Genomic DNA, 25,805 nt, shown 5'->3' on the forward strand with positions numbered 1-25,805 from the left:
TCTCCCCCTACCACCACTTCCCCTGCCGGTGGCGGACTCCCTCAGACATCGGTGCGTTGGTGGTTCTTTGTGTCCAGGGATGGGTGTCCAGGTACACACCGGCTCACTCCTTGACGGCCGCTTATCGGGGCCTGGAGCCTGGGGCTCGCTCGGGCCACTTCGGAGGTGGGGTGCCCGCAGCCTCTCGGCCTGGGGCTCGGTCACTCAGGCACGGCTGGCTGCCGGCAGAGCTCACGGGCGCCTACCTCAAAGCACACTGTGTTCTGTTGATCTTATGTGCTGCACAATAATGTTTAATATTTAGTATTTACTGTCATATTCCCATATATCATTGTGATGTTGTTTATTCTATTACTCTTGTTCTCTTCTGCTTGTTTTCTTTTTTCTTTCTCAGCAGGTGACCCAGGTGATCGATATATGCATTTTTTTTTATTATTATTATTTTTTTCTGCCCATTCTGTTGGTTTTTGTCTTTTGCCCTTCTCCCCCGTCCCTCTTCTCAGCTGTTTCTCTTTCCCTCTTTCTTTCTCCCCTTCTTTCCCCCAGTCAAGTCTGTCCCGTATTCAGCAAGTGAAAATAAAATAAACAATAAAAGGTGAATCAAATGGACCATTACGGCAAGGCTGGGATGGTCAATTTGGTAAAGTAAATCCGTTGGGCATCTTTCTTTGCCTTTAGATAACAATTCTGATGGCAAAAGAGCCAAACGGGACAGACAAAAAAAAAAAAAAAGGAAGTCAGAGGGGCAAGAACAGGGAAACCTGGAAGTTTATTGACCGGGGACACCAGTTCATACTGTTTTAGACTTGAATACCAATATCTAAGAAAGACATTAGGATTTAAATATCCTCCTGTACAACACTGAGTCCAAAGATGAATGCTTATCCTGTTTGTTTAAACATTATTATAATATTGTTATAAACACTGTCACAACACCTTAAGTGTAACAAATTAAAAATTAACAATTAATTAAACTTTACATAATTTTTTAAAATGTTTTTTACAGTCTGACAGTAAAATGGTAATATTTTGAAACTGGATAATACCTGGTCTGTATGCCATGTTGGTAGCATATCACACACCCAATGCTAATGGATAATCTGTTGGTAATGGCAGTTCTACTGGATCAAACATTACTAGCAAAGTAACAGCAAAACTAGATAACCATTAATATAATATAATATAATATAATATAATATAATATAATATAATATAATATAATATAATATAATATAATATAATATAATATAATATGGTTTCAGAAGGTTGGTAGTGTATTTTAATAAATAAAAGTGCACATTGACTCAAGACGTTTATTTAAATTTAATCAAAGCTTCAACCAAAGCTTTGATGATTAAACCACAGACACCAGTCAGCCCGTGAACTCTAGCTGCTGGTGTAAAACTTGAGTACTTTGTACACCATCCATTCCAGCCACCTCCTGCTGATTTTATGCAGTTCAGGAATTAATTCCGTTTAAACTCATATTTAGTACCACTCAATATGAATTGAGGCAGTGACTAGTGTTAAAAATAACATGCTTTCCAAATTATTTTTCCTTTGACTAATTTTCTTTAAACAGGGATGATCCTTGCTACATTTTGGTTTTTTTCCCGAATGTCTGCTACCAGACACATTTGCTGTTATATTTGAGAAGTATACTTTTAAATAAAAGCTCTTCAAAACCCTACACTGTGGGCTTCTCCTGAGACAAAGTCAAGACAACAGCCTTTCTATGCATTTTCAATGTATCCTGAGGCAGCACAGGATGGCACACTGGCACATACCATAGTTCATATTGTTTCCTCTGACTGTTCTTTCCTAAGACACTGCTGGACTTAAGATTAGAAGTCAGTAGAAACGGCAGTAGAACTGCCTTTGGTTTTGAAAACTCTTGATGCTTCCATTCAAAACTGCTGGCTGTAGCTGCTCATCATCAAAATGAATCATCAACATGAAATGCATCCAGCTTGAAACCAAAGTTGATGTTTACTATCTGTCCAGGTTTGAGGTCTTTAGTGAACCTACAGAGCAGCCATCCTGGAAGCTGTCTGGACATACCTAAGAGGATAATCTTGAATTTGAGATTGACCAAATTGATATAAGACTTTTGATCTTGCAAATTGCAACACACAAATATTAGAAATTACTTTTAGCCTTAAATATTAATTTACGGCAAATGGTTGCACCTCCCTCAGCTTGGTGCTTTTCGAGGTTCCTTCCTGTTAAAAGGGAGTTTTTCCTTCCCACTGTCACCAAAGCGCTTGCTCATAAGGGAGTATGTTTGTTGGGGTTTTCTCTGTTTTCTTTGTGTTATTGTGGCAAACCTTCTGGCAATTACATGTATTGGTGTACCATCCTAGAGGAGTTGGACTACCTGTGTGATCTCTGTAGGGTTCATGTATCACCTGGTAACAATAGTGGCACTGACCCTAGCCAAAACAATGCATAGCTTCTTATTGTTGTTCCTGTACTGCATGTATTGTTAATTTCATTCAAATGAAAGCAGTTGATACTGATTAACAACCCCTTCTGTTACTTAACTGACCAGATCAATATCTCACAAGTTTTACTGGCTTAATACCAAACTCTGATCACTGTTACTTCATTTATTTGAGCAGTGCACTATATTGCCATTTACATTTGCACACATTTCAGTATATCACTGCAGCTATTTACTATCTTCCTAGAAAAATATCAAGAAATGAAGGCTGATTCAAGACTTTTGCACAGCACTGTAGGTCTCACAGGGTTAAAGAAGTTAGAAAAGCTCCTTCACTTCATGGCTACAACCCTTGAACCGGCTGTCTGATCTGTTGGTGGGCACAGAGGGGGTGTCACTCATTTTTTGTGACATAAAATGTCGATTTCTGTATTGACTTTGTGTGAATTAGAGCATGTAAATATTTTTCAACACATAAATCACATGAGCAGCTTGGACAGTCAACAGAGGAAACATAAATGAGTTGGGAAAAATGCAGAAAGACATTTATTTATGCACATTCTAGGATCCCATCAATCAGTAAAATGAGGCCAGATCACTAGAGAGCGACTGCTGACTGATGGCTGTGTCACTGTTTAGATGTGGGTCAGAATAAGCAGCCATCAGTCACTTCAAGGGAGACAGAACCTGGAAAGTCAGGCAGTGATGTTAAAGTCTGTAAGCTCAGATCGTAAAAGGTGAAAGAGTCTTTCTGTTCAAGGGGATAACGTTGGATTTTACTGGTAATACCACCGCGAATGGAGCAGATTATGATGTGGATGTTGTTGCAGTGTATGGATGTGAGCAGAGAGAAGAGGGAATAAAAATATGGGTATTTAAACTCACCCTGGACAGGACGACCTCTAAGGTGATGTTTTGTGGAGGAGCGCTGGGTACTGCAGAGACAAATGTAAAGGAAAGGAAAATGTCAGGAAAACAAACAATGCAACATATAAATCAATACGAAAATACAACAATAGCTCTAATGATATTATTTATTAATAAAAAAGGAAGCCGCTATGGAGAAAAAGTGTATTTCTGGTTGTACATTCAAACATGACTTTAAACTTTAAAATGTAACATGCTGGTTCAGTCCTGAATATGCAAACAAATCTATGCTCCTGCAAAATGACAACTACACATGTACATGCATGAATAGGAACGCTATTAATATTTAACGTAAAAAAAGTTTAATTTTTAATGCTACTTTTACATTGTTATGGCTGCAATAATGTAAAAGGTCTGAAAATTACACATAACAAACAGAGCTTTAGAAAGTTAGATTTGATTTATTTCTATTTTCTGTTTTGTTGGAAGTGACACGCACGAGGACAACAGGAAGAACAGAGAGAGGATTCATGAATGTAGTGACGAAGGACAGAGAAGAATACTACAGAGATTGGAAGAAAAAGACAATCTTCTCATGGTTTTGCGGCTATAGTAAGATAGATCACATACTGAGATCGAACGTTTTTAACATGACTGCTTAAGTCCTTCTAAACCTTTTATTTGTTAAAAATTTGTTTTATTTCCTAAAAAAACGAAACCAGAAGAAGCAAAGAAGGTGAAGAAGAAAAAGCTACAAAAAATAACAAAGGCAAAAGTAAAACATATATATACAAACAAGGGGGGGGGGGGACCAAAGTGAACATGATGGTCACAGGGGAAAAACGGGATGATGATGAAAGATGAAGAAAAAATACAAAAAAGAAGATATTGGGAAGAAAATGAAAGAGTAAGCATGAAGATCAGAAGATGAAAAAGAATGAAACATAAGAGCTTTTAAGTTTAGAGAGGAAAAAACTTGGTTTTAGTACATGAAAGCACAAAAAAATATGAAGAGGAAGATGCAAAGGAAAGAAAAATAATCAAACAAAGAGGAGAAAGCTAAAAAGAGATCAAACAAAGACAAGAAAAAATGAATGGATGAAATAGGAAGACAAACACAAACTGGAGGAGCTCCACCTCCCGAAGTTTCATGAAATTTGGCTCCAAAGTTCTTGTGTAATCTTGCTAACTGACTCACAGAGAGACCAAAAGCACTGAAAAACACCAGAATAAATGGAACACAAAAGAGAGGATGGTGGTGAAGAAGAAGAAGAGATGAATGAATAATAGAAGAGAGAGTTGACAGACTTCTAGAAAAAGCAGCAGATGCGTTTTTGTGTCCAGCAAAAGTGCAACATTGGTTTGAGTGAACTGTCCAATCAGATGCCTGATTAACTGTCAACGGCTTATCTGTTGATTCAGCTGCTCGCTATTTATGTCTCTGTGTGTGTGTGTCTTCCAACGTGTGTCTATGAATCAGTTTTATTGTAAATTCAATTAGCCCACAAGTCACCGTTATCATCGAGACACAGCCGGAAGATTCACAATACAGCCGCTCTGCATCTGCAAGTGTGTGTTTGTGTTATTTCAGATCATTTTTATGGTGTGACTGCAGCTGGACACACGCCTCCGTTCTCTCTGCCTCTGTGGAAGTTTATTAATCACAGCGTCCCTCTCAGCACACCCATCAGAAGCTGAATGTTGCAATGATATTAAAGGACTCAGTCTGTGTAGAAAATGTAAAGCACACTGTCCTACCATGCAAAAGCTAGGAATAATAGCAGGAGAGTATAGGGAGCCAGAGTGAAACTAGGACTTCTGAAACCTCATTCAAGACCCCTTCAGAACTATATTTTAGAACCATCTGAAATGGATTTTCAGTAATGAAATTATAATTTAAATGCAGTTAAAATGTGTGACAATCATCAGATGTCAGATTTGTTTGCAGAGTGTGGCTAATATTAGCAGTGCTAGCACCAGCAGCATTTTTTCTTGGAGGGAAATGTCCACACAGCTTATGCAATATCCAACTTTGGTTGGATAAGCATAAGTCGAGTGCTTACATGCCAGTGAGTCCATTACAATTTAAACAATCATACCCACGAGGGCTAATTACTGGACCTCAAGCTAATAATGTATTCCCTTTCTTCAGGCCAAAAGGTGCGTATATACTTAACAGATACTTCACTGAGAAACCTTGCTAGTGCCAGATTAGACCCCCTGATGGCTTCGGACCTGCATTAATTTTTCATGGTACACACATGAAAGCATCACATTGTTTCTGCAGATTTTCCGGCTGCATATCCATGAAGTGAAACTTTGCTCGCACCACACCTCAAAGGTGCTCTATTGGACTGGTGACTGTGAATTCCCGTAATTAAAACCAAATAGAAACTAGTTTGACATTATGCGACCTTTGCTACATGGCATGTTATCAAGCTGATGAGTACACTGTGGTCATAAAGGGATTAACATGATGAACATATTCCCAAACACCATTACACATTCACCAGCAGCCTAAAGTGCTGATACATGGCAGGATAGATTTAGGCTTCCATGTTGTTGGTGCCAAATTCTGATCCCATGCTAGGGTCAGAGTGTCACATCAGACCAGGCAACCTTTTTGGACTCTACTATTTATCATTTTTGGTGAATCGGTGTGAACTATGTATATATATGTATATATTGTACTATTCTTAGTTAGCGTATTGTCTGTCTTGTCTTAATGTTGGTTTAAAATGGAGCACTGTAACAAAAAATAATTTCCCCCAGGGATCAATAAAGTATTCTGATTCTGATTCTGATTCTGATTTTCCTGTTCTTATACAGAAATGGCACCCAGTCTAATCTTGTGTAGTTCTGCTTCGAGGTTTGATGTGTTGTGCGTTTAGAAATGCTCTTGTGTATACCTCAGTTGTAATGAGCGGTTATCTCTGTTACTATTACCTTCACTTCTGCTCGAAGCAGTCTGGCTATTCTCCTTTGGCCTCTCATACCAACAAGGCGTTTTCACTCAGACAGTCACCACTAACTGGAAATGTTCTCATTATTCGGACCATTCTCTCTTAACCCTAGTGATGGCTGTGTAGGAAAATCCCAACAGATCAGCAGTTACTGAAATCCTCAATCCAGCATGTGTGGCACCAACAACAATGTCAGACTCAAAGTCACTTCAATCGGCTTTTTCCCCATCCTCATCCTCAGCTTGAATTCCAGCAGCTGGTCTTGATTTTGTCTACATCTCTAAATGCTTGAGGTTGCTTAAACCCAAAGTTGACATCAACTGATGTACAATAAAAAAAAAAAATTAGTTTAAGTGACTAGTCTTTCTGAGGGCAACTAGATGTGGACATGCCTAAACCTATGCTGAGTACTTTGTAATAGTCCAATTTTTCTTATGTCTACCAAGTGAACAATCCACACTGAACAATCCCTTTTCACCCTGAGAACGTCTAGTCTGATGTATTTATCTAGTCAAGTGTCCACTATTTGTAGGCCACAAACTCTTTAATAGTATCTGTGATAACATATTAGGCTCCCAGTGTCACCCACTGACATTTCACTCCCTGTGTCTGTAGTGGGCAGTGAAAGGTCAAATTAATCAAATCAGTGATTGTAAAGAATACGTCAAGGCTAAGGCTCTTGGATTTTTATGTGGTAACATTAAAATAAGATGTGAGATATGAGGATTTTGTCAGACAATCAGCGAGTAAAGGTGATTAGCTGGTCACTAAAACTAGTGCATGCAAGTATACGTTTCTTGAATCTATTTCTTTTCCTACGTTTTCTCTGAGTATTTTCATGACTTATGAACTTCCTCGTTTCTTCCTCTTTTCTGCGCCACACATGACGAACTTTAATACTGAACCATGTGAAAGAGAAAGTGTGTGTGTGTGTGTGTGTGTGTGTGTGTGTATGTGTGTGTGTGGACTCCATTTAATGTGTCAGGCTAAAAGGAGGTTTAAATGAAGCTGCTCCTTCTTCTGCCTACTTAATTAAAGACCCCCGAGTCTCCTAATGAAACTCCTGACAGCAAGAAGGGGGGCTGTCTATGAGAAGGGCTAAAGACTGTGTTCCCATTGGCTCTTCTCTCGGTGTCTTTCTCTCACACACATATACACAGTGCCAGGTAATAGACACCACCTCGCCCAGCAGTTTTCAGATCTAAGTTGAAGTGCTGCTTGAAACTAGGACCAGTTCAAACCAGTCAGACTGCACAAGTCACTCTTTAATATTCTGGACTCCTTGTGGTTAAGGATATTAATAACATATTAATCATGTCTTCAAATCATCTCAAATTGGTTTCTTGAACACGACACTGTACTCAAATGGCATCTGCAATCACCAGATCCCAATCTAATAGAGCACCTCTGAGATGTAGTGAATAAAGAGATTCAAATCTGCTGCAACTGTTTGTCATGTTCATGTCTGAGGAATATTTCTAGCACCCTGTTGAATCTGTGCCATGAAGAATGAAGGAAAAAGGCGGTCCAACCCAGTACTAACAAGCTGTACTTTATAATTTGGATGTTGCTTCAGGGTCTGAAAAGTGAAACTGCTGTGTCTTAAAATGAGGTCTGGTTATCTTTCGCTGATATAGTCGTCAGAATCGGGATCAGAGTCTAGATTGTTTCAAAAATAGCATGACATTAAAGATGTAGTCACTTTGTGTGAGCTAAATGTGGTGGTTATGGTTATGTGACTAAATATATTCATAACCCATCGAAACAAAATTTAAGACAATTTACTGATCATAAAAATGTACTTTGTGCAAATTTGTATTTCAGACTTTTGAGGACCCAGCTGAATAAAATGCATGTTGCACGGGTGATGTATGGCCTGAGCGGAAGAATTTTCAGCGTGGACTGCCTCAGACTGAGATAAGACATCAACAAAATGAAAACACTCGTTTTATAACAAGTCCCAGCTTGCAAAAAATAAAATAAAAATCCTCTTCAGATTCTTTTAAACTGGATGGGTTAAGTTCACTCTTGAACATCCACCAAAATCAATACTTTCTTCAATAACCACAGTGACAGCTTCCATTGAGATCATGTCCTTGGTATTTCAGAGAGAGTGGATTTTTAACAGCCTATTGTGGGCAACTTAAAAAAAAAGGCCTGTGCTCCAGTGTGTCATTGTTGTGCTGCTGTTAGAAATTAACAGTGGACGTGGCTGGAAGGAATAGAAGCAATAGATCCTGTAAATATAATAAATTAGCTTTTCTTTTTGTTACTGTATGACGCTGACAATTCTTTCAAGAAGTTCCGTATTTATTACTGTACTGTGTTTAATCAGTCTAGCCAAATAGTATATATATACAGCACAACCCAAAGAAGACAGTGAGCTGCTATTTTAACCCTCCAATTTTGTCCACCAATTTTCCAGAGATGTATTAACAGTGAGGGTTAGGTCAGAATCTTTGGTCACCTCTCGTTTCATTATAGTTTGTATTCAAGATGCCAGACTTTCTTGTATTTTCTCAAAGTGTTATTGCACAACAGTTCAAAGTTGGCATATTTCAGCATGCTGTGCACTGCATCCTTACAAAATCTGAGGCAATGAGAAGAGTAAAGAGCAAAGGAAAAGGTTGCTTATCTACACCAGATGAACAGGATCTGAAAGTGATGTCCTTAAGAAATAGGAAAAAAAAATCAGAGATTTATCTGAAATCTGAAAAAGTTTCACTGAATGGGTGGCTGTCAAGAAGCCATTCTTACAACCTGTAAAACACAGTGGAGGCTCTGTCACGGTTTGGGGATGCCTTCCATCCAGTGGTTTTGCAGATCTTATCAAAATGTATTAAATTATGAATGCAGAAAAGTACCATCAGATTTTGAACCCCCATGCAAAACCAGGGTAAAAGTATCTGATCCATCATATATTGGCCTTCCCAGAGCCCAGATCATTATGAAATAGTTTGGCATATTCTTTTTCCAGATAATGGAACAAAAGGCCTGGAGAATTCTGGAGAAGGTTTCCTGAAGACCACTGTGGGAATAGTGGACAAGATGTGCACAGAACTATATCTACTGCTTTATAAAGAAGTTTTACCTCTTTGCATACCCAAATGGGATTCATACAACACAAGTGCTGTTCACTGGTGAGTGAGTGGATGTTAAGGCTACTATCAAAACTGAGAAAAGAAGATGAAAGAGTGGATAATGGGATACTGAAGACCGGTGGAATTTCAGTGACAGAGAAAAAGCCTCTGTGACTTTCCTTCTGTTATAACATGGTCATGTCATGTTTCATTTCCTGATACATGTGATTTTCCACACTGAATAAATGAGGAAATGTTAAGACACAGCTCACCATCTGATTGGGTGGTGACACTGACGGCATCTGAGGCAGTCCCTGGTCCATAGCGATTGATGCCCAAAACTCGAACTGTGTACTCTGTGAACTTGTTGAGTCCCTCCATCTTGTAGTTTTGTCCATTCACCTCCACACTCTGAACACAAACACAGAGTATTGATTACATTCAACAAACAACCGAATAAGGTCAAATGAACTCCAAAACAATGACTCAGACTATCTAAAGCATCATAATCCATTGGTGATGGAGCTCACCTGCTCCTTGCCCGACGGGCTCTCGGTCCACAGCAGCCTGTAGCCCAGGATGGGGCCGTTCGGAAAGCTGGGTGGCTCCCAGCTAACCTGAACGGAGGTTGGAGAAAGAGCCAACGCTCGGAGAGACTCCACCTTGCTGGGAACTTGGACTGAAGGCACACACAAACACTTCTGTTACCAGTGCTGCTACTTTTAGACATGTGTTACCTTTACTGCAGGGACAGCATGATCTGATTTTCATGAGAGTCAAGAGGATAGCTAGCTATCATTTTATAATAAAGGCCTATTTCACTCCAGTATCACTAAATTTAAGCAGACAGGTTTAATGTCTTAAGAAAAAAAAAGATAATATACTGACCGGAAAATCAGATGCATTTTTAATGATTTGACATTTCGATTTACAATAGCTTAGACAACCCGCTGAGTGAGCCTGCTATAGTAACATCTGGCCTATATAACTTGGACATTATTCAAGGCCAAATGTGGGCCACATCTGGGCCAGACATTCCTTGTTTTCCACCTGAGTGAGATCACGAGAAAAGAGGTGTAAGGAACCAACAACAGCCATGGATCCATCCATGCATCACAGCAAGTCTGGGTCTTTCTACCTATTTTCTCCTTCTGCTATTGGCTAACAGAGAACTCCATAGCTTGATGTTGGTCTTGACAGTCTGCCTCACTGAGCTCAACTGTAGTCTGACCCAAAATATGAACTAATGTGCAAAAAGAAAAAGAAGTTTTATACAGATGACTGAGCGTGTGTGTTTGTGTGTGATGGAGTGTTTGTGTCTTACGATCAGGTTTTGTGGTGATCTTGAGGGGGGCGGAGCTCTCTCCTGGCCCAACATCGTTATAAGCGACAACTCTGAAGCTGTAGCTCTCCTCCGGCTTCAGGTTGGAAACTGTCAGCTCCAGAGACTCCGGCTCTGACACGTTCACTGACCTCTCCCTAACATGGAAAAAAGCACCATGGATTAACTGCTAATTACAGGAAAAACAAGAAAAGAAAGGAAAAAGAACCAACTGTCTTTTCCTGAAAGTAATTGTAATTACATATAACAACTACATCCTTTTTTTTTATTTAGGGTTTTATTTAAATAGACGTAAACTGGGAGGTAATCCCAGTCCATCTCCACTTTGTAACAGCACAGATAATCTCCCCTGTAATCAGCTGCAATCTGTGTAATCCCTCACTGTCTGCTGCTAATCCTCAGATTACAGCACCTCTGCAGCCTCGCAGTTCTCAACTAATCGCCAGACCACAGATGAGACGAACCCAGATGCAATGATTAGCATGTTTCCACAGTAACATCAAACACACACACACACACTGGGGCTTCAGTTCACTGTAAGGAAAACATGCTGTTGCATTTTTAAATAAAGAATACTGAAAATATTCCTGGAGATAAAACATAAAAGGAAACTTTATATTGGCAGGATTTTGCTTCCTTTTGATGAAAACAGATAAAACATCCCTGCACTGATGTTCACTGCATGCCAAATCTTGACTTCACCACTGAGAAGCACAAAAGAGCTTTGTAACTCATCCTTAATTCAGACAGAAGGGAAATGGGATCTGCTCAGATATGTACTGTAAATAAATTACTGTAGCCGGGGATGGTGTGAAAGGTTTTAAATAAGCAGTAATGAATTCAGTGCAATTACAAGCTCATCATTAGTTCAATGTGCATGTCGGGGCGATCGTGGCTCAAGAGTTGGGAGTTCGCCTTGTAATCGGAAGGTTGCCGGTTCAAGCCCCGGCTTGGACAGTCTTGGTTGTTGTGTCCTTGGGCAAGACACTTCACCCGTTGCCTACTGGTGGTGGTCAGAGGGCCCGGTGGCGCCAGTGTCCGGCAGCCTCGCCTCTGTCAGTGCGCCCCAGGGTGGCTGTGGCTACAATGTAGCTGCCATCACCAGTGTGTGAATGTGTGTGTGAATGGGTGGATGACTGGATATATAAAGCGCTTTGGGGTCCTTAGGGACTAGTAAAGCGCTATATAAATACAGGCCATTTACCATTTACAGGCCATGTCTGTTCAGCTCATTTCAAGAAGGTTTAACATAACGAAAGACTCTTGCAGTCATAGCTTAGAGTTGTGGGACAAATACAAATGAACTTCATGTCTGTTAACTGTAGATTTGCAACAGGGCTCTGTTAGCCTACCTTAACGTAAGACACCGTAAAGTGTCAGCTTGTTGCTTTTAGAGGGAAATTTTCAATGGCAAACAATCCACTTGTAAAGTCATTTTCCAGGCCCAAAATCTTTGCTACTTCCCTAAATTAAAAAACACTGAGGCACAGTTTCAGTTGCTTTTAGCTTTAAGTTTTAGCCGGGATGCAACAATCAGTCAAATTGTCTCTTCCTGAGCTACCCATTTCCAATACTGTTTTACATCATATTTTCCCCAGTGAAACACTGCAAATGAGTGAGTAAAACCTTCAGAGAATTGTCTTACACCCACCTCTCAAAGTTAAAAGCAGTTTTCCAGCCTCTATTATATGTTTTTTCTTTTCTCTGTGGCAATTTCCATCATATTCCACTCAGGTCTGCAAATTTATAACAGTGACTTTGTGGTGACTTGTAAGTTTTTATTCCACTGGACGTAGCATGGTGTCAGCAGCTACATACGGTGACAAGTTGAACTTGACCTATAATGCCATACTTCCCTTTTTTCCTTTACAGCAGCTGGATAAAACCTGTAGTTTAGAAAACTGTCTATCCTGCAGCTTAGTCTTTTAAATACTAGAGAGGATTTAAATTTGTCTCAATATGTACAAAATGCAGAGCAGTCACAAGTAAAATGTGTCTGTCGTTCTTTATAACTCCTACAAACTGCACCGTGTGTGTGCAGATTAAAAAAAATAGATATAATATGTTCATTTATAAGCATTTCGGCTGTATTTTAAAATTACAGGAAAAGAACACTTAGCTGTTTCACACTTCTCATTACAAAACCACGGATCAATCAGTTCAAAAGGTGAGAACACATTTCTTCTTTTGTTTGTTGTACAAGCCTGACACAAACGCGTCTCATTCCCTGCTTGTCACATATAAACTCTGTTAAAAATGGCACTAGACTCACATTTAAATGTGGATTAAACTAATGTGTCTGGTTATTGTTGTTAAACCTAACATGTTAGACAACTACAGGCAGTGTTTAGGGCTTAAATCTAACCAGCAAATGGAAAAGAAAAGAAAAACCACAGACAAACAAATGGTACATAAATCTCAGTCTTCTGGCTGATAATCAGAAATGGGGGTCTCCAGTTTAATGGCAGTGGCTGGAGCTGTATGAGTCAACTTCATTTATACACAGACAGACGACAAAAAATAGGACTTCCTGGTAAGTTATAAAAATCTGTTACTGTTACTTGATTTCATTTACTTCTTGTACTGCTGTTGGCTAATATGGGTGGATATAAAGCAGTTCAGCAACAGCAATCATGTGAAAAACTAACCCCTTTCAGCCACCTTTTTGTCTTACAGCAGGGTCCAGGTACTGACTCTTAAGGACACCTTATCAGCAGCATCTCCTGTCAGATGCAGAAGCAGTATTCTGTTATTGTAGTTGAATTGGCTTTGTTCATTTCACTTCAGCTTTTATTGTTAAGGGCCATGTGGCAGAGGCAAGATTGAGGCTAATCATGTGTATTACGATGGGATTTTTGACAAAATGAGCAACCTTGATGATGAATGCAATTGGGAGAATGCACGGGGGAAAGCAATAAGCCTCCTAAACCAAACCACCACCAACCTTTAACTTTCCACCACAGCTATAGTTTTGCTATTTGAGTAAAGTGAATTGGACTGAGTGTAACAATTTAACTTGTGTTCTAAAGACATTAAGTTTATAAGGGTTGTTTTTTAACTGGTTGTTGAGCCTTTACTGCTTTTTGATAAGGATGAACCCTAACTCTAAAGGGTAAAATGGACATATTACTACCTTTAAAGTTTGTCAGAATGTTTTTGTCTTTGCTCACTGACTGTCATTTCTTTTGAGGACAATATAATAAAAACATCAATTATATATTGATATAATTGATCGGCAAGAGGGGCCGATGGCGCGATATGGCAGCCTCGCTTCTATCAGTCTGCCCCAGGGCAGCTGTGGCTACAACTGTAGCTTGCCTCCACCAGTGTGTGAATGCGAGAGTGAATGAATAGTGGAATTGTAAAGCGCTTTGAGGGTCTCAAAAAGCGCTATATGAATGCAATCCATTATTATTATTTATTCAGATTGCTCAGGGTTGTGTTCAGGGCTGTGTTTAGGGTCATCACGTGGTTAACTACACCATATTTGGGTTTTACTTGAGAATTCCATTCTAAAGGTTCATTTACCAAGATCTTCATGTAATTCCACACACTGCCACTGAGATAGGATTGTTGCATGTGGCAGGTTCAATGACAAAGCGGCCTGCTCATACTATGATTAAAACGGATGTAGAATTTGCTGCGCTTATCCTCTTTAAGCTTCCCACAATTGTTCAATAAACAACTTACACCATGTGCAGTATATCAGCCATTCTGAACGAGGACCTTAGGTGATTTTTTGGGGGGGCAGTTTGTCAAGAGGTTATCAGAATTTATCATCTGCAGACCACAGATGTACACGGTAAATTACATGGCAATCTGACACACTGACACAAATCAAGCGCTATCACCCGCAGCAGCAGTGACACACAAAGGTTAAAGAAAACACAAAAGGTGAGTGGAGTTCTCGGGGTATATAAATCCATGGCTTTTTTTTCCAAGGCTGCCGAGTAAAAAGGCAGTGACACAAAGCTGTATGTGGAGGTAACCAGCAGGCTGGATACAGAGTGAACTCTGTTTGGCCTTGAAAAGGCCACCGTGTGAGGGCAGTAAGTCGGCTCGAACAGGAATAACCCACGGAGAGAGAAAAAAATAGTTCTTCCTCTGCTTACATCTTTACTGAGTCCTTCTCATCTTGCTGGCCTTTCTTGGTCATTTTTTCCCGCTCTCTAAGGATCTCACCTCTTTCTGTTTTTATCTCTCCCTTTCCTTACCCTCCAGAGTTTCTGCTCCACCCTAATCTCATCAGCCTTGGGGTCGCAATATAGCTGCAGTTTAGCAGCAACAACATCACTCTCAAGTGAGACTAAATTCCACCATGGCACTAAAACCCCACCTGCACTAAACAGGCTTTCTAAATTTATAAATAGCATTATTAATTCACCACCTATTGTCCCATACTGCTGGCACATTTTCACTCTGAGCATTTGGTTTACTCCTTTAACATTACAAACTGCATTTGCAGCTTCAATGTACCTACAATTACAGCATTCAAAAGCTTCACATTAAACTCTAAATAAGACACATCAATGCATGTAATTAGAAAATATACTGCTAATGTTAAAAGAAGATTTTGAAAACATCACCATGCAGCAGGCTAGTTCATTTTGCCAAAATTTCCTTGCAACAACTGAAAATGGTGCTCAGTAGTTTATATGGGCTCCATGTGCTCATATGAATGATTGACAAGGGAGGTCCTAATGAAATGATAGATGGTGTCCCGGGGATCTCCTCTCAAATCGCGACCAAGACACCATTGAGCTCAGACTGCACAGTTTGAGGTGCAACCTGGAGGCATCAAGTGGACTGAAACATAATGTCCCAGAGGTGTTCCATTGGATTTAGGTCCCCCCCCCATTGAGGGGGGGGGGGGGGGGGGGGGGGCGAGTCGGTGGCATCATTTCTTTCGTCCTCGAGGATCTGCCTGGGTCCTCTTGTCCAATGAGGCCAGATATTGTTGTAAACCAGGAACCACTACACCAGGTAAGGGTCTGACAATGTGTCCAAGGATTTCATCCTGATACCTGGCTGTCAGGGTGTTGTTGCATGTAGAGCTCTGTCCCTCACAGATATGCCTTCCCAGATCCTCAATGACCCACCACCAAACCAGTCATGCTGAACGATGTTACAGGCAGCATTACATCTTCTCGACTGTTTCTCCAGACCCTTTCATGTCTGTCACATGTGCTCAGGGTGAAACTGCTCTCATCTGTGAAAAACACATGGTGCCAGTTAGGGATGGGTATCGTTTAGGTTTTATCCGATACCGGTGCCAAACGGTGCCGGTGCTTAAACGGTGCTTAAAGAATGGAGAACACAAAATTGGTCCAAAAACCTCTCATGTTCAGCTGTTTTTTTGTAAAAAGATTACGATGTTAGCCTTTTCTGCAGCTATAGGGGATTTATGGCATCACTCTTGGCTGGAAGCAGTGCTTAAACAATGGAAAAAACACAAACTTTGTCCAAAAACCTCTCATGTTTAGCTGTTTTCCACTTTTTCTTTGGTCATTTTAGCCTTTTTGGCCAGGGTGAAGGGAGCATCTGCCATCAAACAAGAAGACAGCCGCATGTAGCTATGATGATGTTTACTAGTTCACCTTACATGCATTAATGTAATAACGTGGTTAGCCTACTCAATGTAAATTACACACGAACAACATTAAGCTACTCACGCAGAGAAGAACGGCTGCTGCTGCTGCCATCATCATTTCTGCTACACTGGCAGGGCTAGGGGCCAGGACTCTCCTCTTCGTGTTTTTGGGGGATGTTGCTAACTCCGGGTCCGATAACAGGCAACCCACCCGCAGTAGATGTGCTCGATGTGAGGTCTTGCAGCAAGCTATCAAATACAGCGCATTTCTCGGCTTTTAAAAAAAACGCTATGCATCGCCAGGTGTTTCATCGGATTTGAGGTGTTACCTCCTTTGACAGTATCACAGTATCAGCTTAAAGCACTTGTTGCAGGCTGCTGAGTTTGCATATTTTGATGTGAAGTACAGCCAGACTTTTGACCGCTTCGCCTTGGGCATTTTTAATCTGTAGCTCTGCTCTAAAAGAACGTACGTACCTGGGCCCGCCTACTATCCTCGGAAACGTAAAATGATTGGCTAGAATCTAAAGTGTATCACAGCTCAGGAAAAAAACACCGAAATGTGCGCCGCTTTTTGGTCTGGTTACTACCGTTTATATCAGAACCGGTGCCATCCCTAGTGCCAGTGGTGGATGTGACAATACTGCTATTCGAAATGCCAATCGGGCCTACTAGAGCAGAGTTTCCCAAATGGTGTGCCATGGAAGATTATCTGGTTCCACCTGTTTAGTACTCAGCATGAGTAACGGGCAGAACAATTATATTCTCTTCCACTAAAGGGCAGTACAATTACTTGCTCTAATTAAATGGGTTGCCAACTGCCAGTAAAAGAGAAGAAGACGAAGAAGAAATTACATAATAGTCATGCTGTGAGACTACGCAGTGTGTAATAGCAATAGATAAATATTTGAAAAGAGAAAGCAGTCAGTCTGACCTGGGTCCCGGAGAAAGTTTTGACCCAGATGAAAGCCCTAGCATGAGTAGTGGTTAGAAAAAAACAAAAAAGGTATACTGCGGACAAACCGAGCCAATTCTGCTACACCTGGTGCGTGGGGAAAAATGATCAATATGCTTTTTGTAACACTTTTGTTTGGTGGTGTGCCGTGTGATTTTTCTAATGTGAAATATGTGCTGTGGCTCCAAAAGGTTGGGAAACACTGCACTAGAGGATGTCAGGCCCTCGGGTCACCATCATGAAGTCAGTTTCTAATTGACTGGTTGGAGACATTCACAGCAGTGGCCTGCTGGAGGTCATTTTGTAGCTCTGGCAGTGCTCGTCCAGTTCCTCCTTGCATAAAAGAGCAGATACTGGTCCTGCTGATAGATTAAGGACCTTCTATGGCCCTGTCCAGCTCTCCTGGGGTAACTGTTTATCTCCTTGAATATCCCCCATGCTCTGGAGACTGTGCTGGGAGGCACAGCCAACCTTCTGTCACTGGCACATATTGATGTGCAATCCTGGAGGAGACTACCAGTGCAACATAGGCTCCAGGTGTCACCTCATGCCCTAGACCATAGCCAAAAAAAAAACTAGTGAAAAAAAACAGTCATAAAAAATGAAAAGGGAAAAATGTCAGTGGCCTCCACCAGCAAAACCATTCCTACTTTGGGGGTTGAGGCATTGCTATCCCTCTAGTGCACCTGTTGTTAATTTTAATAACACCAAAGCTGTAACTGATTAACAACCCATCCACTATATAACGGACCAGATCAATAATTCAGCAGTTTAACTGACTTGATACTATACACTGATTAAGTAGTGAGGAATTTTTGATCAGCGTATAAACAACAACAAAAGCTTCCATAGACATTGACATTTACAAAATCCTGTTTCTGTGCCTCAAACTGATCATTTCGCTCGTCACCATGCTGATGTTTTATAAATGAACATAATTTTGCATTAAATAAGACCTGAAGTAAACAGCTGAGACCTTAAACCAGGGGTCCCCAATTCCAGTCCACGAGGGCCGGTGTCCCGGCAGGTTTTAGATGTGTCCCTGATCCATCACAGCTAATTTAAATGGATAAATTACCTCCTCGACATGTCTTGAAGTTCTCCAGAGGCCTGGTAATGAACTAATCATGTGATTCAGGTGTGTTGACCCAGGGTGAGATCTAAAACATGCAGGGGCACCAGCCCTCGTAGACTGTGATTGGGGACCCCTGCCTTAAACCTAATATGAATTGCTTTACTGAAGCATTCATGAAGTGTGAAACAGGCTCATTTTCTCATAGACAAACAGAGGCTAAACAATGTAACTTCTTTTTGCAGCCAGAGGACTCACCCAGTGTTGACCATTAAAAAGAATCCCATCTTAAGGCACTTTTGAACAGGCTTCATTATTCAGACACAGAGAGACTATGTATTTGATTTGACGGCAGCTTTGCAAAGTATTGGTAGTGCTGTATACAACTTTATTACAGTTAACAGATGGGCCTTTTCCAAATGTAATTGGAGGAATTTCCTTCCTTATTTTGAGACTATAAGTGAGATAGTGTGGGTATACAGCAAAAAGACCTATTCAGATCAAATGGAAATCGTTGTTCATATGTGGTTTCCATTTCTCTTGGTTATATGCGTACTTTTCAGTCACTTCAGTTTCCCCATGCTGTCAAAATCACATCATTCAAAATTGCATTGTCACTATTGCACAATAATCTATCTGCCGGCGTTCTCTGCCAATCTGCTCCTAGTTCATCTAAGTTTCCTGTGATATCTCACTCTGCCCTTCCAGCCATCTAATGTGCAGCCCTCCTTGTGAGCTGGGACATCTCATCCAAAGTCTCTATGGGCCATTTGCTGTCTCCGCTCTGCTACCACTACCAACATTGAGACAGAGCAGTTTTCCTACTTTCATTTTGGGATTCTGCACAAAAATGTCATTCCTCACTGTAGTCCAGCAGCCACAAATTTATGTCTAAATGTGACAATACATGCTATTTTCTCCAAATGCTATCTCCTTATTTAAGTGTGGTATTAATCAAAGTTATGGCAATAGCTACTAAACCCAACAATATAAATGACAGTCCTTCATTACATTAAGACATTTTAACAATGCCAATGTACCAATGCCAATATATATATATATATATATATATATATATATATATATATATATATTTATATTTAATTTTTTTGATATACCAGGGGATATCCGAATACCCCTTTTTGTCAGGTCTTGTATTAGTACTTATCTTGGTACACTTAAATACCAGAAATGTGTCAAAGGGATTTACATCCACTGCAACTTGAAGATCAGAATTATATCATCTCAACTCTCAACTCAAACTATTTTGTATTATTTTTTCACCATTTTGCTATTTCAACAAGCATGTAGTAAACGATATAGAGACATCTTTGTTGATCCACTACTTTGACCCAAGGAGCTTTATATTGTAAGATAAAGACCCACAGTATTAGAGAGAAACCCAAACTAGCAAATGAACCCCTGTAGTTGGTAACAGTGGGAAGGAAAAACTCCTTTTTAACAGGAAGAAACTTCAAGCAGAACTAGGCTCAGGTATTGGAAGTCATCTGGCGTGACTGGTTGGGGTTGAGGGGAGGGATACAGGGCAAACGACACACTGTGGAAGAGAACCAGAGACTAATAATGACTAACATTAAGTTTCAATACCTGTCAGGTGGGTTAACTGAAGTGAAACCTATAGTAGTTCCTGTCAAAGGCTTTAGGCTACATTTAACTGTGCATCTTATTGGTCTCACAGCATCTATGTATAAGGACGTGTTCTAATTTTATTGCTAATTGAGTCCAAAATAACGGCTATTGCTGGGGAACATTAAGAGAGAAAGAAAAGAGAAAGGAGTACCGGTAGGTATCATTGGCATGTAAAATGATGGTAATTATGAGAACCCTAACATATCCTGAAAATAACAATAATCAGTATGACCTGCTCTGGAAAGAGGTGTGATGACTCGTATGGATGTCTACTCAAAACATCTTTTTATCCTTCTGCCTTCTTTCTTTTCCATTTTCTTTCTTGATCTGCCCAGATATTTCTCTATTTTTCTGTCAATATATTTCCAGGAAGTCATTACAGCTGACAAAAAAAGTCATTCTCACCCTTCCCCCCAGCCAATTCCCCTTCTTTTGTAATCTTTCATTGTTTTCTCTCTCAGTCTCCCTCCCCTCTCATTTTCTGCAAGTTATTAGCACTGACAAAACCCATCTCGGCATTTTTCTCAAAGTCATTAGAACTGACAAAACCTCTGCCTCTATTCCTTCTGTAAGTCATTAGGACTGACAGAATCTCTCTATCGAATCGTTTCATGACACAAACTTCAGTGGCTCTTTTGTCCAGCCTACCGTTCAGAGGCCCAGAGCTCTGCAGGCCTAGATTGTCTCTGAGGTAACAAAGCTTAAAAGCCTGGATGTGAAAGCCTTCAGCTGGAGCCCCGACTGTCAGAGGTAACCATTTAACACCAGCAGGGGAGTCACCAATGTGTCACCCAGAGCTTTTTCTACTCAGTGCTTTGAGCTGCTGTGTGCACCAGAGCCGTGATCTAAGAAATGCACTGTTGTCTTTTACACACTGTTAGTATAAAACTCTGTACCATCAGACTTTTATCCCTTTATAAGCTAACAACTGCTAAATCAGGATCTTGGTTGCAGATGCCTTTGAGTCAACAACTTGAGTTCGTCTATCTTTTTCAGCCGAGTAAGCAGCAAGTCTCTGTAAAACAATGTCACTGCTGGCCAGTTTGTTCCAGGCAAAAATACCTCATCCACTTCTTATTGGATAATATAGAGACTTTATACAGATATTAATGTGCGTGGGCACATCCTGGTTGCCAGAGGATGTGCCCACGCAGCTCTACCAATCTGCAGATAGTTCATTTGGAGCCACAAGACATGACTTCAGGATTTGTGTGAAATGTCTTGGCAATTACTTTATAATGACATGGCATCTTACCAAAGATAAGACCAATAACTGAAACTAACACCACTGACTAACAATAGCCTTGTGCTACGTTTCACGATTATTAATATGCAAACTAGGGCTGTGCGATATGACCAAAATCTCATATCCCAATATAAGACATTTATCATCCTGACAACGATATATATCACAAAAATTTTACACTTTCTGTAAATTCTGGGAATATAGGGAAACTCGAGTTGCGTGAAATGTTTTCAGCTTGGCGTTGTGTACCTGGAGTCCAGTTCTTTGACCAATGCATGAAACTGAATATTTTTAGATATAAGTTTGTAAGTTTGTGCCATTTTCTTTGTCAGTATTTATTACACGGTGTGCTGCGGGGAAAAGCATGAGTCTAAGGTTTATTTTGAGCACCTGATGTCTCTTTTTTTGCTTCTCATCCATAAACTCTCTCCATACTCTTTTACGTGACTCTTGCGTAGGTGGTAGAAGAGGTTTGCGGTGTTTGAGTCTGAGGTGGGGATGGTTTCTTGCATAATTTTAGTCCATGTCAGACTTTTCATAACCAAACCATCAAGACGATGAAAAAATATTGCAGTAAACAATTTATTTTGCGACACCACGAAACAAACGATAGGGTAATATGAAACGATTGACGTTTTCATATCGTCATCCGATATATATCGCTATATCGAACAGCCCTAACGTAAACTGTCATGACCAGTGAATAGTGGTTATGAGTACTATTCATAGAGAGTTAGAGGTTGCCTGCAATCACAGCATTATATGGTGGTTACAATTTGCATTCTTTTACCCATTATATTACATATATTAAAATTTTTGGCGTTGTGCATTTTGGGGTTTGAAAGCCACAGAAATGTTCAGTGTTTTAAAAAAGCGCATCTCAGCTTTTCTGTCACATATGGGGTCACCAAATCGTTTTGCTTATGCAATGATTCTCTTTCTTCAATCCTTTATCACCTTGACCGTTCTTTAGGCGAGGAGATATTTTTCACCATCTTACAATACTGTGATTACATCGTTTCCCCACCTGAACTAAGCATTTATGGCTCTTGTAACTTTGCAAATGAAGATTTTTTAAACATATATATGCAAATAAAGAATTAAAATGTATACTTTAATAGTTATCCAGTTAATCCATTTTCAAAGAAATAATCAGAAAGGGGTTCATCTCTCATGCTTCTCTTTTTAAAATTCTCCTTTTGTTTAAATAACAATAAGTAAAATATTCTAGGAAAAACATTGGGATCTGGGAAATTGCGTCAAGGATTTCCACCTTGTTTTTCTTGCTACTATCACCCAAACCCCAAATCCTACGTCTAGTTAGGTGCAGGATTGTGTCTGTGTCTATAGAGCTTGTAACTATAAAGCCAAAGTTGGGTGTCTTTCAGCTAGAGGAGCTGAATGAGAACTTATGGTTGTGTGAGAGATAGGAGATAATACATATTATAATATTAGCATTGCTTGAGAGATGTTTTTTTCACTTTATGATTGAAGGTTTCTCTAATTAGAACAATTAATCAGTTGATTTTTATTGTTTTCTCATAGTGTCTGTATAGCTGTTGATTTTCTTATTTTTCTATGTGAACATTGATTAAATTGCTATTGATTCTCCCTAGCTGCTTCTACCCTATTACAGTCAACACAATTCATTTAAATGAGCACTGATAAAAAAATGACCAGGCTTAGTTAGGACCAGGTTTAAGTGCTGTTGGCAGCCTTCGTAGACATTTACTATTACCGTATTTTCCGCACTATAAGGCGCACTTAAAATCCTTTAATTTTCTCCCCCCAAAAAAATCAACAGTGCACCTTATAATCTGGTGCGCCTTATCTATGAATTCTGGCTGTGTTTACTGACCTCGAACCGATTTTATGTGGTACACTGCGCTAAAAAATCTGTCAAAAAATGTTTCAGTAGTACTTTGCTAAGCTACGAAGCCGTACCGCTTAATGGATTGTCTGAGTGTTTTGGCTACCGTAGTCATGAGCCTCGCAGCTCAGAGTAATCTGGGTCCAAAACTCCGTCCGCATCATGTCCCAAACGAACACTGTGTAAATTCTTTCATCTTTAATAAAATGATCAGTGTTTCTGCTTTACTAGGTGTAACAATTAAGTTTAACATCCAGGCATCCATGAAAACAGAATTTATAAAATTTAACGGAATTAGAAGTTAGCAGGAAGTTAGCAGGAAGTTAGCTTGCTGGTTTCACTAGTTACCTAAGCATGATATATCATGTTCTGACTAAGAGACTGCTGGAAAAAAATAAAACGTACAGCTCTGCTATCACTTCCAACATGAATGAAGACAGAAAACTACACAATAGTGACGTTTGTAGGGTTACTGAAGTTAGGTTAGGCTAGATGATATATAATGCTGTTGTCACGGTCCTGGGTCTCCTGACCCAGCGTTTTTAGTTCCTTGTGATGTTTGTATTATTGTACTTGTGTGAGTTATTCTATGGTTTCTAGTTTCGATCCCTTGCCCTTCATGTTTCTCTGTGTCCCCTCTGTTCTGTGTAGTCTGTGTCTGCATGTTTGAGTTCCCCTCTGTGTCTTTCGGTTCTTAGAGTCCTCTGCCTTATGGTTTATGTCTCTGTGTTTCTTAGTTGCTGTCTCCACTGTGTCAAGTTTGCGTCTCTGTGTGATACTTCCTGTTTTACTTTGATGGTCCGTGTCTTATGTAAATGTGTCCTGCTTTGCTTGTCTCGTCAGTCCTGATTTCTCCCAGCTGTGCCCTCCTTCTGTGTCTCATTCCCCTCGTTACTTCCTAGTGTATTTAAACCCTGTCTTTCTCTGAGTCAGTGTCGCGTCGTCCCGCATTCTGTGTGGATCTCCCTGTGTTTCACTGTGAGTTTAGTTTGTGAGTTTCTAGTTTAGTTTGCTTTGTATGACTTTCTCCTGCCAGCGAATAAAGCTGAGTTCTTTGTGTTTAAACCTCGTGCCTGAGTCCTGCATTTTGGGTCCAACTCCTGCCTGCCGCACAACGATTCATGACAGCTGTGCTAGTGATTGCTAGCGACACAGCTATGTTAGCATACCAAAGCATAACACAGTGAACCTGGAGAATGAACGTTAACTTTTTTCCCGATGTTTTTTTTTTTGACAAATGCAATCACAGTTATTAATGTAAGATAAGATAAACTTTATTAATCCCACACATGGGAAATTTGTTTTGTTACAGCAGAAAGTGGACAGTGCAAAGTTACATAGCTGGAACAACATATACTGTTGTTCCAGTGTTTATAGAGCAGCTACCAGAGAATTCAACATTAATGAATCAATGGTACGTAAGTAGAGGACGCAAGAGGAATGAGTTGAGTAAAGTTTGACTTATCTGGCTGTTTTGTTTCGTTTAACGTTCTTTATTATCCGGTGCGCCTTATGTATGAAAACCGACCTGTTTGTCAACAGTGCGCCTTATAATCCTGTGCGCCTTATGGTCCGAAAAATACGGTAATACAGTCTGTTACTACAATTAGTGGCACAGCACAAGATGTAATTGGTCAGAGAGCCAATTAAAACTACATTCTGAGACAAATGCAATAATTTACCATATCCAGAGTTATAAAAAAATACCAACTACAGTTGGTTTAAAGGGGAAAGTAACCCAAAATTATTGAAAATCAGACTTTGAACCTTTTCTCTCAACCTTTTCTTCTGTAAATTTGGCCATTTTAACATGGTTGTCTATGGGAATTTATTCACCAAGGCCCTATAACGGCCAACCTCCCGTTGTCTTAATTGTTTATCCCCATGGGGTGGCACTTATGTGACAAACATTTAAACACAACTTTAAAAAGCTGCTTTTTTTTTTTTTTTTTAATTATTGTTAATCGTTGTTACTGATGGCCTACTGCGGGCACCTGTCAAATTTTTAATAAAATGAAATTTTTTCCTGTAATTGTCCATATTACCACTTCCCTCTGGATGAAGTGAAACAATAGGTCCTCCATTTCTACAATTTTGTTGTACATGCACAAGGACACTAAAGGACTATATTATTCTATTCCATAAAGGGGTAAAGATTAAATTTTTTTTCCAGTACTTCACTTCAAAGCAGTCCTGCGCATGCATACAGCCAGTTTATCTGTTGTGCTTTTAACTACAAAAATAATGCAGATTCACCGACCGTGTCAGAGCAAACAAAGACACATTTTTTAGAAAGAAAGAAATAAAGAAAAAAGAAAATCAGGCTTATCTTACCTATCGATTCCATCCTGGGAGTAATAAACACCGTAGGTTTGAACAGCTCCTCCGGTCTCCTCTGGGGGGCGCCAGCTGAGTCGGACAAATCGGCTGGACACTAGGACAGGGACCAGGTCGCGGGGGGCAGAGGGGAGGGCAACGCCTGGGCTGGGGGACACTGGTGGGGGATCAGAGGAGGAGGAGTAAGTCAAAGGGGTGCCAGAAGGAGCAGGAGAAGGGCGGGGAAGAGGAGGAGGTGTGAAGGAAGGTAGATTCTGAGTGGGCGTGGGCTCTGTTAACAGTTCATCCAGGGAAGGGAGGGGAAAGCAAAGGAAAGGAGAAGCAGGGAAAAGGATGGGGGACGACGGGGGGGAGGTGGAGGGGAGGTGCGGGAGGCGAGCAAAGGAGACA

The 25,805-nt window shown here is 40.2% G+C and overlaps 1 protein-coding gene across 1 annotated transcript in view; it reads right to left on the reverse strand.

Moving 5' to 3' along the window:
* dcc (DCC netrin 1 receptor) overlaps nt 1-25,805 on the reverse strand; it is a 355,407-nt gene that overhangs the window by 125,380 nt on the left and 204,222 nt on the right. The window contains exons 8-12 of the mRNA XM_080303632.1: nt 25,413-25,572; nt 10,678-10,832; nt 9,884-10,032; nt 9,626-9,764; nt 3,329-3,378 (exon numbers count right to left, since the gene is read on the reverse strand). Coding sequence (XP_080159758.1) covers nt 3,329-3,378; nt 9,626-9,764; nt 9,884-10,032; nt 10,678-10,832; nt 25,413-25,572 — 653 coding nt within the window. The remainder of the gene's footprint in view (nt 1-3,328; nt 3,379-9,625; nt 9,765-9,883; nt 10,033-10,677; nt 10,833-25,412; nt 25,573-25,805) is intronic.

This window comes from Astatotilapia calliptera, chromosome 7, assembly GCF_964374335.1.
Source record: "Astatotilapia calliptera chromosome 7, fAstCal68.1, whole genome shotgun sequence".
Taxonomy (NCBI): domain Eukaryota; kingdom Metazoa; phylum Chordata; class Actinopteri; order Cichliformes; family Cichlidae; genus Astatotilapia; species Astatotilapia calliptera.